General features: G+C 37.8%; 2 protein-coding genes across 2 annotated transcripts; both read right to left on the bottom strand.

Moving 5' to 3' along the window:
- Positions 1-2,719: 2,719 nt before the first annotated feature.
- si:dkey-148a17.6 (leukotriene B4 receptor 1) lies at positions 2,720-11,956 on the bottom strand. Its single transcript, XM_014004540.1, has 2 exons — positions 11,917-11,956; positions 2,720-4,276 (listed from the first exon to the last, which is right to left on the bottom strand). Exon 2 carries the CDS (start codon positions 4,245-4,247, stop codon positions 3,144-3,146), a length of 1,104 nt encoding a protein of 367 aa, XP_013859994.1. The 5' UTR covers positions 4,248-4,276; positions 11,917-11,956; the 3' UTR covers positions 2,720-3,143.
- LOC106514985 (leukotriene B4 receptor 1) lies at positions 5,701-6,966 on the bottom strand. Its single transcript, XM_014004541.1, has one exon. It carries the CDS (start codon positions 6,843-6,845, stop codon positions 5,844-5,846), a length of 1,002 nt encoding a protein of 333 aa, XP_013859995.1. The 5' UTR covers positions 6,846-6,966; the 3' UTR covers positions 5,701-5,843.
- Positions 11,957-12,527: the final 571 nt, after the last annotated feature.

Raw genomic sequence — 12,527 nt, 5'->3', positions numbered from 1 at the left:
TATATATATATTTGCAGGTACTTTGCTCTCTACACGCCTCTCACCAGTTGACAGACTTATATGGGCACCAGCTCCTCATGGCACTGAAGGAAAAAGCAGGTATTCTAATTGGATGGATTGTTAGAGTCTACACAGGATGGAAGCTCATCCTACCCTATAGACTCACCTGTGTGACTCCATAAAAAGGAGACTTTATGTTTGTGTGTCTTCTTTGTACTTTATCCAGGCTACCTGTTGGGAACCCTCGAGTCCAAATACAGTAGATGTGAAACATTTGGAGGTCTTTTTGCTCAGTGGTTTTGGTTGTAAAATGAGGAGGGGGGAAAAGACTCCAGCACATTCAAAACATTAGCCTCTATTTTGGGTTTAGATGCTTTCTCTGAACTTTCTGTGAAGTTTGAGTTTCAGTTGCTTCGCAGAATTTCACTCGATTCAGCACCAGTGATGTCCAAGCTGTGTGCTCACATCTTTCTTGGGACTTCATTTGTTGGGTTGGTCGCACTTCTTTCTTTCTTTTTTCTCAGTGAAGTCAAGGTTCAAAAGTAAGTGATAAATGCACTTAGCTCTTTTCTGTGCTCTATATGACTGATGTCACAGATGCTACTATAACTACTTGACAGAACATCAGTTCAAACATAAATCTCTTTAAAATATTAAAAAATATGATTCCACTCTGTCCTTTTAGGTTTGTCTTATTTGCATGATTCTGGATTACTCATAATGTCACAAGGGCATATATCTTCAAAGTAATTGCTTCAGTAACCTCTCAGGTCTTTAGTTTTCTGCAGTTTTCAGTAGCTTTTGGCCCAGTTCCCAGAATACCGTGTTTTGTTTCTGCTGACACTCCCTTCTTTGCTACTTTTTTTTCCTATTCTCGTCCTTTCACTCATTTAAATCCCCGCTCTCATGAGTAATTCCTTGTGCCTCCTTCCCTCAGACTCTAGTTGAACCAGTTGGATTAGTTTAGAGACACACAAAATAACTTTTGAGCTGAAATCCCTCACTCAAAAAAAAAAAAAGCTTATCCTGTTAGCATTAAACTTGTAAAAGTGTTGATGAAGTGGCAATTGTTTTCTGTCCCAGCAGCTACAACTGGTTAAAAAGCTGTTTGTAGTGACCTTCAAAGTGTTTTTCTTCATGTTGTGGAAGGCGGCAAGTATTATACAGTACACTATAACCGCCTGCGTTTACATAAATTATAGTAATCTGAATTGCAAAAAAAAAAAAAAAAACAGCATTACTCTGAGGCAGACTTAGAGTTAAAATAGACATAAAAACGGTACATTTAATGTCAATGTTAAACGCAACAGCTGTTTATAATAAAATGTCCAACCAGGACATAAAAAATTACTCTAATTATTTTTTAACTACATATCTCGTTGCTAATAGTGCATACATGGGCTTCCTCATTTTGTGAGAAAATGTTGTCTCACAGTTGTCTTGTATGATCTCATCTGTGTCACACCCTTTCTTGTTGGCATTTTCCGCTGTCATCGTCAAAAAGCTCCCGACTGGCTGATATTCAGCAGGTGTTGTGGAGTGGAGAGAACCTTCACACATTGGTTTGTTCACACAAGATGCAACTATTTTAAAACAACACCGATTCAGAAAGACACTTCATTCTTAAAATGTGAATTGGCTTGACTTGTGTGTTTTCAAAACAGCATGCCGGTGTAACTCTTGTAACCCCGTCCCTCCTCGACACAAGATGATCCAAGTTTATAACGCGAGAGTCGGTGGGTAACATGCTTTCCTTCAAAGAAAGCCGTGCATTTAATCGCACCATGTATTTGAGGTGAGAATATATTGCACTCTGTCATGAGTTCTGCATTTTCTAAATATAAATTAATTCAAAATCACGTTGCAGACTTACTTTATGTACTTTATACTTCAAAATCACGTTGCAGACTTACTTTATGTACTTTATACCATTATAATCCCAAGCAACAAGACTGCTGAACTGCCAGAACATTAAAGTACACATTTTCATCTTATCTAATCACACGTTGCAAACAAATATACGGCAAACAAAAAACCCCAGCATGCAGCGCAAAAATAAAGTGAAATTATTCATATGAAGAAAGCATAATGATCAAACAGAAACGTGGCTGTGTCGTCTGACTGCCATCTACTGTAATTAAATTGTGGGGCAAAAACAAAAAAGTCCAACTGAATAGATTATTTCATCTTAAATGCAGTGAAGGAATAATATTTTGAATTTTTAAAATATGGCTAAAGAGTGGGCACTGTATTCAGTGTGTCTGAAGATTATATTTGAGTTTTTTACGTCTGTGACAAAACTTTAGGGCACAATTCCCCTTTTTTTGCACGTCAGCAAAGGGAACATGCTGTTTTTTATTTGGCAATCTTTTCAATGAGAGGAAGTTGAAAGCATGACTGTTTATTGTTTTGGAAAAAAAGTTTGCCCATCTGTCACAAACTTAAGGAATATGTATTAAAGAAATATTACCTTTTTTTATTTTTTGTTTTTTTGCCATAAATAAGAAGTGAGTCGAACCAAAATCTTATTACATAAATTCAAAATCATCAAACCAGATCATGGCAGACATGTTACAGTTGTCATGTAAAAAAAAACAACAACAGCAAAAGGCTCTTAAATAACTTTGCTAAAAGGAGGCTGGGCCTAGGAAGAAATAATTTATTTATGCAAAAATGTAACAAATAAAAAAGGGTTAGATCAGACTGTGACAATTAAATGAAAACTTACCGATCCTTTTATCCTAAAAAAAAAGTTCATTTGTGCCGACTTAGATTTAATATGTTTAATCTTTAACATAAACAAAATGAGAAAAGTTATTTATTATTATTATTATTATTATTTACAAAAGCTTTAATTAAGACACATCTCATCAAACATAGTTACTTGCTCTTTTTATGATACATAATTTGGCAAATATGCAGTAAAATCATGACCACTTAACATTTTATAAATATAAATTAATAGAAAACACATTAAATGGAAAATTTACACACATACATTGTAAAATTGTAAAACACTGTTATAAAGATTTTGTGTAAAATATTGCAAAACTTTGTACAAATATTCCTTCATATAATAAGAGACTGTGGCTTCCTATAGTATGCACACTAATATCTACACAGACAAAACACAAACAATGTCCTCACACAATTTCGGTATCAGAGGGGGGATTGCTTTCACACATTTTTATCAATATATTCATCTGGTCCTTCGGCTCAGTCATACAGGTAGAGCTTTCGGTCTGATTGCTGTGCCTCTTGGACACGAAGGACACCTCCCTGTTCCCCTCTCCTGGGGAGGTGCTGGAGATGTGGCGGAAAAGCTTCTGGATCCCGGTGTCGCTCAGCGAGTTCCTGAAGGAGTGGGCCGCAAACATATAGAGGACCGGGTTAATTGTGCTGCTGATGAAGACCATAGCTCCTGCGATGAACGCCGTGGTGCTTCTGACATTCTCCAGTTTCTCCGCTGCATCTTTGAACGAGTCTTCAATGGCCAGGATGATGATCGACAAGATGTTTCCTAAATGGTAAGGCGTCCAACAAATGGCGAAGGCAACGACTATGCCGGCTATCAAGACGGTGGATTTGCGTTTTGACCTGAAAGACATCTGAGTGATGCGGCTGCACAGGCAGCCGTAGCAGACCACGAGGATAATGAAGGGTAAGATGTAGCCCACCACTGTCTCCAGCAGCACACACACCAGCTCTTGAGTTGGCGAAGTGTAGCTACGGTACAAGCAGTGCTCCTCGTCAGAGTCGCTCCCAACAATCTGAGTTGGGATGATGGGTATGCTGAAGAGAAACGCTGCTATCCACAGAGCCAGCAGCAATTTATTCAGAGCTTTCTTTCTCTTCCAGACAGCTGAAATGAAAGGGTAACGCACAGCAACGAACCGTTCCACGCTCATGAGAGTGATGAAGAAGACACTGCTGTACATGCAGGCGTTGATCAGGAACACCATGGCCTTGCAGCAGGCCTCCCCAAACACCCAGGAGTGGACGAGGGAGTAGATCCACAGAGGGAGGGTGATGAGGACCATCAGATCTGTGGCAGCAAGGTGCAGGATGAGGACCACGGTGTGGGAGCGCTGCTTCACGTGCCTCAAGATAGTCCAGATCACGAGCAGGTTCCCCGGCGCTCCAACCAGAAAAGACAAACCCAGGATGGTGCACGCCACCGCTGTTCCTCCATCAAACCCCTCAGGGGCCATTTCTTCTGCAAACAAAGCCTCATCTGAGTGGTTCATGCTGCAGATGTATGTGCTGACTGGGATGTCTGGATGGAAAGAAAGAAAGTCATCACTTCCCCTTTATATCAAGTCTACACAGGAACAGGGTTTCCTGACAAGGCTTTTTGAGACACAGCTGTGAGTCATGCGTGTGATATTTGCTAATTTTTTTTTTTTTACCTCAGGTCATCAGTTTAAATTGAAAAAAGGAAATAAATGTTCCTCCTAAATTACTTAAGAAATTTCAAACTTCTGAAAGAAATTAAAGTAGTCTATTGAAAAAAAAAAAGCATAGTCCAACACTTCATGGGGTCAAACTTGATGAATCAAATACTCATAAAGGGATAGTTCAGACCTTTTGAATTGGGCTTTAGAAGAAAGGTTACGAGCAAATAATATCTTACCTGTCTTTCAGTGACCTCAGTTTGGAGAAACGGAGTAAATTCTGACTGGACCGGCAAGCTAACGGCTAAACAAATTAAACTGATGCTGTCTCACCAATCTGATAACTTTCAGCATGATTTATGCACATACTGCTTTAGATTTTTTTGTTTTGTTTTTTAACAGTTACCTTGTGATTATTCAAATAGTTATCTACAACAGGTAAGATATAAATTATTCATAACCCCTCCTCAAAAGATCTGATATATCTACTCAAGAAGCACAAAATAGTTTGAAAACAAGATGTTAAATATCAGGTAATAATGTTTTTACAGAATAGAAATGATCTTTTTTCTTTTTATATAAAATGTAAAACAGAAAACAATTCAAAACTGGTATCCTTATTATTCACTGATACTTAGTGATTTAGGTTTGTTTCTTTGGAATTATCTTTAAGCTGGTGAACTGCAAATTTTTAATGTATGAGAACATGACATTACATTATTTGTGTGAAAATGAAGAAAATATGTTAAGGATAATATTTTTGAAGGGATTTTGTAAAATAATACAATGAAAATAAGTTATGGATGTGACTGTTATGTAACAGACATGGTAAAATAGTCTGAACTTTTATAGCACTTTATCAAGTCCAAAGGCTTTAAAGCACTTCACCCTTTTATTCACACATTCACACACTGATGGTGGTAAGCTACATTGTAGCCACAGCTGCCCTGGAGCAGACTGACAGAGGCGAGGCTACCAAACACTTTGACCACCACCAGCAGACGAGGCAGGTAAAGTGTCTTGCCCAAGAGCACAACAGCTGAGATGGCTGGGGCAAAAGTTCAAACGCTAACCTCTTGTTGCCACAACCACTGATGAAGGATGATGACACTATTAAAATGATGTGGCTTTCTTTGTAAATCACTCATTTTAGAAATAAGAGAGTGAGTCATTTGCTAGTTGAGGCAGATTTTGAATTCCTTATAAATGTGTCTTTTAGAGGAAACAATCAACCGGCAATCTATTAAATCAAACATGGACTAGAATAATCAAATTTAATGATTAAAAATAAAAAAATCAATTCACAGCAGATTTCAAGAGCATTTATTTTGTTACAAATGGTTCTTAAGCTATAATTGAGAAACATAATGTATTACAAAAATCAAAATAAGTGGTAACAAATGAAATCACCAGGTTATCATCGACAGTACTTCTAATTAACACTTTTTTTTAAGACAGAAGGATCAGTTCTGACTGTTCTTTTGCTGCCCTCTGGTTATTTTGCTGTTGCATTGCAGTCTCCCAGAGTTTATTTGTGCTAGTGGCCACTTCCTGGAACAGCTTGATCAGACAAGACTCTCCGAGACTCTCTCTGGTGTTCCTGGCGAAGAAAGTGTACAACACAGGATTCACTGAACTGCTGATGAAAACAAGCGCACCGGTGCTAAAGATGAGGCTCCTCGGCACACATTCGTGTTTTATGTAAACACACACCTGATCAGTGATGTTAACAATGTGATAAGGCAGCCAGCACAGTATAAAAACTACCACCACGGTGTGAATGAGAACTCTAGATTTCTGTTTGGAGCTGAAACTAATTTTCTTGAGCTGCATCTCCACAAGACAGTAACAACTACTGAGCGTAACTAAAGGAAGCACAAAGCCCAGTGAGGTTTCCAGACATAAGACGAGGATGAGTTGAATCTTAGAAGTGAATTCCTTGGTCAAACATTGCTTAAGACCATCAGTTTCAGTGACTGTTTGAGTGAGAAATGCAGGAACTCCAAGAAGCAAAGCAAGCATCCACAAAAGAAAAAGGCATCTGTTCATGTTGCTCTCACTCTTCCAGCGCATCATCAGAAAAGGTTGACAGACGGCTAAATAGCGCTCCACGCTCATTAAGGTGATTAAGAAGATGCTGCTGAACATGCACACCATGATGACGTACACGAAAAGCTTGCAGACGATCTCTCCGAACACCCAGGTGCGCAGCAGGGAGTAGATCCACAGAGGCAGGGTGATGAGGATCAGCAGGTCTGCAGCAGCCAGGTGCAAGAGGAGAACCACGGTGTGAACGCGCTGCTTGATATATTTCAGGATAGTCCAGATCACAAAGAGGTTCCCAGGAACGCCGATCGTGAAGGCAAGGCCCAGGATCACACAAGCCCCTATTACCCCGCCGTCAATCTCCTCTGGGGCCTGTGAAGGGAATGTCTCAGATGAGGAGTTCATGCTGTGAGAACGTGTTTCTTCAGCGGTGTCTGCAAGAAAAATGAAACTGCTGTACAAGCAAGGCTACGTTTCCCTCTAAAGGGATATAAAGTTCTTTTCTCGTGACTGCCTCAAAATAGTCACTCCCAGTATCTGTTTTATTGCATGAAAATGTTGTAAATTTATGTCAGCTGCTGGTTACCGATAAGGCAACTTTTTTAGACAGATGAATCAGCACCAGTCTTTATTTCTGAAATAGTCAGCCTTTCTAAATCCAGGTCTAATACTGACTTTTTGCCAATGAACCTAGCTGAACACTGCTCCTCTAGCTGTTTCCTCTTCACAACACTTATTTTACAGCCTCTTGTTGCCCCTCTTTCAACTTGTTTGAAATGTTCTGGTGCCATCAAATGGTACATTGTGAATGGCTTGAACTTATTTAGTGCAGGGGTGTTTCTAGGGGCAGGGCCACAGGGGCAATGGCCCCAGCTGAAATCTGATTGACCCTCTGAACTTCCCTCCAGTGGGAATTACCTGTGATAGTGAAAGTGATAGTTCAGATTTTAAGAACTCTCTTACTTTTGGTTTTACTTCTTTACTATTTATTTCACATTTTGTCAGTTGTACACGTAGTACCTACCAGTGTTTTAAAGATGTTAAAACACAGTTTATATGCAGGAATACCAATAAGTAGAGCTCAGTTGTTGTTTGTTAGCGGTGCTCCGCCTTAGCAATGAGACGAAGAAAGTGACATTTTGTGTTTTTAGTCAAAGTTGAACACGAAATATCAAAGTTAAATACAACAGGCCCTTTTTGGTGAGGGCCAGCATAATGTTTGTGTGGCCCTCAGTGAAAATGAGTTTGACACTCTTGGTATAAAGTGTTTTGACCGGTGTTTAAAGGTGTGAATGATTTGGAAAAAGTTAGGATAGATGATGAGGCCACATCCTCTGTTCTCCCCTCTCTTAAACTATCTTTGTTTTCTGTCCAAAATGTTAATGTCCTCAAAATAGTTAATCTTGCCTCTGATCTTCACCTGTAGAGCTGGCTCCTCCATATTCGACAAGGTTGTTCAGCTTCTTGTTGACCCTTCCCTCCGTTAAACTGCATACCCCTCTGAGATGTCTCTTCCTTCTTTTTCTTTCTGTTCACTTGTTTTCCAGGTTTTCTAATTGACTTAACGAATGCCAATTTCAAGTTTAAAATGCTTTTATAAACACATTTGTGTTGCTTATATTTTCCCCGCTGCCTTTGTTGGGACATGCTCAGTTTGTGTTCCTGTAAGCGTTGCTGGTAAGATGGAGATAATTTGGTTCAAAGATTAAGGTCGGCATCCTTTATGGTGGATTTAGTATTTGTGGAGAAATGGCAAAACTAGCCAGAGCACCTTAAAATGGTGTGTGCGTTTTCTATCTGACAAGATTTTCATCCACCGGTCCTATAGATACCCAAGATGGTATTTTCAACACACAAACAAATTCATATGTTTCTGTGAACTTTATAAAATACAAACCATTTCCTCCATGCAGTAGTAAATATCCATGAAGAGATACTGTAGTTAGCAATAGCCCAATAACAGATTTTCTTTTAAAATGAGAAATACCGTAAAAGACCTTTCAGTATTTCATTTCTCTTTTTGGTATTAAGAAATAATCATAATGTGCCATGAGGTCATGGCACAATATGATACAGGAATGTATTCCCAATGAATATATTACATGTTTGCTTAACTCCTCACTGGACACATTCTATTCAACCTGGAATCCTAGAAGCGACCTCTCAACTACTTCAAGGTCATTTGTTTTAATGGCTGAATGATTATATCTGATCCTTATGTGGATTTACTTTTGGTAAAGTTGGATCTGAGCTACTGTATGTTTTTGGTTTTTAAATTTGAAAATAAAAAAATAGTAAAAAAAAGAAATATAAACAAGATGAAAAAAAATAAACAAATATTCACCAAATTTGTAATCATTTTGCAGAAATAGAGATGGCACTTTTCTCTTTTAAAAAACTTTTTAATGTTCATTTATTACAACACTTCCATGAATCTTTATTTTGAACCCACATCTGTTAAATAGATCATCCATGAGTAGTTAATTATTACCAGCATAAGGTCAAACTGCTCACGGAAAAAAGTGAAATTTTTAATTGTCTTTAAAAACTATTACAGTGTTCTTACTTTAAGCTCCATCTGTTGATTTAATTCTGATTTGAAAACATTGTTTTCTAATTGAGCGACAAATTAAAGGCAAAGCTGCAGGAATGTTTCTGATCTGGGCTCCAACTTTGACTTTCTCAAACAGACCGAACCTCCTTCAGAATAAAACAGACTTCTGCAAAGCGTTTCTATCGCTCAACTTGCATTCATGCTGGTCATCATTGTAAGACTGGAGGACAGAATTTTACAATTCAGATCCCCAACACATACTCTAAGCCAGGGGTGGGCAATCATGGTCCTGGAGGGCCGCAGCCCTACATGTTTTACGTTTTTCCTGGCTCCAACCCACCTGATTCAGTCACTGATTTACCTTCCAAGTTCTGCAGTATGGAGGACCCAAACTGACGTAATTATAAATAAAAGCAGAAATCTATAAATGAACCACTAAATAAATAAATGCACTTAAAATGCACCAATTCAATTAAAAAAGTACTTCACCTCATGTTTTGTAATTTAATTCTCGTTTAATTGATATTTTTCAACACACTTCAAATTTGACTGTTTTTTAAAATATATATTTTTCAGTTTTACTTTTTACTTGCACGTACATTTGTCTCTTAAATGTTTAAATTGAAATACTTTTATAGTTTTTTCCCACAAGTCTTTTTTATTTCGATGTGTTGCAGGCATGTGCTGCCTCAGTTTGGCTTAAAGTTTGAAGTTTAGTTAAAAACAAAGGCATGGGTAAGTTTTTCTCCTTGCCTTTGTTTTAAACTAAAMTTTAAAGACTTGTGGGAAAAATATAAAAATAATTAAGTATAAATATTTAAGAGACACAAATGCATGTAGAATTTAAAGGAAAAACAACAAAATATGTATGTTAAAAACAATAAAATTTAAATTATGTGTTAAAATATATAGACTAATTTATACTAACCTGGAAAAATAAATATTCAAGTCATTTCAAACAAAAAACATGAGACAAAGTTCTCCTTTGTTATTTTAATTGGTACATTTTAAATGTATTTATTTAGTGGTTCATTTATATAATTCTGCTTTTATTTCTAATTATGTCAGTGTTGGTCCTCCATACTGCAAGAAGCCTGAAAATCATCTATTCATTCATATCAGGTGTGTTGGAGCAGAGAAACAAGTAAAACATGCAGGGCTGTGGCCCTCCAGGACCAGGATTCCCCACCCCTGCTCTAAGCATTAACTGATATGAGGTAATATTCTCCATTTTAATTAAATCTATTAGCATTAAAAATTGCAATTGGCCATTTTTTTCTTTTAATTTTTCTAAAACCAAAACATGGATTTTGGTTTTGTGTTAAATGCTTGCAGCATATAAGAAGTATGGAGAATCAATCAAGTTTTTAACACAATCTTCCATATGTTTTATTGCATATTGTTGAACATTACTGTTAATTACTAGGTGTGCAACGAAACAGAAAATTTACCATTCGGTTCGGTTCCTTACTTTAGTCTCACGGTTCGATATTTTTTCGATACAAATAACAGAAATTTCCATGCCCCTTTTAACTTGTAATTTATTGAAATTATTTATGAACATTAGTTTAACCTCAAAAGTACCATTTTTAAATTAAATTTAAACTTAAAATTTGTTGAAACAGCAAATTTCTCAGTGGATCTGCACTCGAAAATACAGCCTAGATGGAGTAGTCGAACAAAGATCCTCTGATCCTTCAACACAGAGCATCTTCAGAAGACAAGTTCATAAAATAATTTTTAAAAATCTGTATTGTTTGATACAAGTGTGTATTGAACCTAAAGCACTGCATTGAACGGTTCAATACGGGTACATGTTGCACCCCGAACAATTACAATTATACAGGGGTGTCCAATCCTGGTCCTCAGAGGCCACCATCCAGCATGTTTTACTTGTGTCTCTGCTCAAACACACCTGATTCCTCTTCACGTTCTGCAGAAGCCTATTATTCACCCATTAATTCACATTAGATGTGTTGGAACAGAAAAAACTGTAAAACATACAGGATAGTGGCCCTCAAAGACCAGGATTGGACACCCAGGAAAACTTCTTTGTGGTCCCACCAATAAAAAAATGTTGAATTAGCTTCCCATGATTTTTTTACACTAACAATACTTATTAGAAAAAGAACTATATGTCATATTTTATAGGGTTTTGTACACGATTTGGAAAACTGAGCTGAAAAACACAGAAACAAAAGTAAATTATATGGATTTATTTTTAACAGCACAGGAAGTTGTGAGGAAATTCACCTGGAGGAAAACCACAGGTGCATATATTTCCAAAAATGTAGTTACACAAGGTTTGTGGTGAGTTATTTTTGTTAGTTTGAGTAGGTTTCTAGGAATCGTCCTGTGAGTTACAGGAATCCAGAGAAGTGTTGAGCAAAGGATGAGTCAACAGGGGGAGTGAGTGGGAAGGCTTTGTGTGTAAAAGTATCTGGACTGGTTTCTCCAATTGTCTCAGAGGTCTGATGACACAGGTGTTCTCTGAAAAGTTCCAGAACAAAGTTTGATTTGACAGGAAGGCTGGTGAGAAAATGTTATGGAAAGCGTCCACTAGCTATCTTCAAAGGGGACATATCATTCAAAATCCAAATACATGTTGTTGTGTACTTCGAGTCTTCTTCCTCTTTGCAAAATAGGCCATTGCCTGGCTCTGAGTAGTCAAAGGAAAATAATTCTTCGTGTCCTTCATCCAAGGAAAGTTTCAATAAAGACCAGTGTCTTTTTGGGGAGAGCATGGACCCACTTTCGCTCACATGGATTCTTTATCCATCCCCATGCACCGTAAGACCATAAGACCTAGAGTCTTCTTCTGGTGCTTTGTAGATATCTTTAAATTCTGTTTGGGTCATATTTTTCAACCAGTGAAAAATATGTCAATTTTTTTTGTGATGGAACTTACAGGTCTGGACTTACCAACTGATGATCTTCATTATCCTCTGGCTCTGGGTCAGACTCTGGCTCCAACTAGTAAGGCTGGATGGACAAGTCTTCCGTTGTTGACATATTTGACTAAATTTGTCAATAAAAAAGTTTCTGTGCCACTACATTGTCGTAAACCCTCTATCAAACTTCAGCAGGCCGTCCTCCGGTCCTTGAAGCCGCCATCTCGACAACGCCAATTTCTGGCGTGGTATGAAGGCAGAAACACGTTGGAATAATGCCAGAAAAGTCTGTGTGTATGGTCATAATAAATGATTTAATTCTGAGCAACAAACAAACAGGACCCAATCAGGAAGTTCTGTTGGCTCGTCGCTGACACGTCAGCGGACACAGCCAATAATATACACCATGATAACAACATATGACGTGCTTATAACCAATCACAGATCGCCCCATGTACTCTCCAGCCTATCACAGGGCTCCCAGCTCAAAGAGTGTCTTATCAAACAAGAGAGTTCAGTCCGTTGCGGAGTCCTGTTTTCTGGACAAACAGATTTACAGTGGTTTGCAAAAGTATTCATACCCCTTGAACTTTTCCATATTTTGTCACATTACAACCACAAACATAAATATATTTCACTGGA

Source organism: Austrofundulus limnaeus, unplaced genomic scaffold (genome assembly GCF_001266775.1).
Source record: "Austrofundulus limnaeus strain Quisiro unplaced genomic scaffold, Austrofundulus_limnaeus-1.0 Scaffold25, whole genome shotgun sequence".
NCBI lineage: Eukaryota > Metazoa > Chordata > Actinopteri > Cyprinodontiformes > Rivulidae > Austrofundulus > Austrofundulus limnaeus.
This window is presented reverse-complemented; position numbering and strand designations above follow the sequence as displayed.

Bases quoted from the DNA above. Each gene is read 5' to 3' on its own strand.
- LOC106514985 (XM_014004541.1), bottom strand. From the start codon at position 6,845: ATGAACTCCTCATCTGAGACATTCCCTTCACAGGCCCCAGAGGAGATT.
- si:dkey-148a17.6 (XM_014004540.1), bottom strand. From the start codon at position 4,247: ATGAACCACTCAGATGAGGCTTTGTTTGCAGAAGAAATGGCCCCTGAG.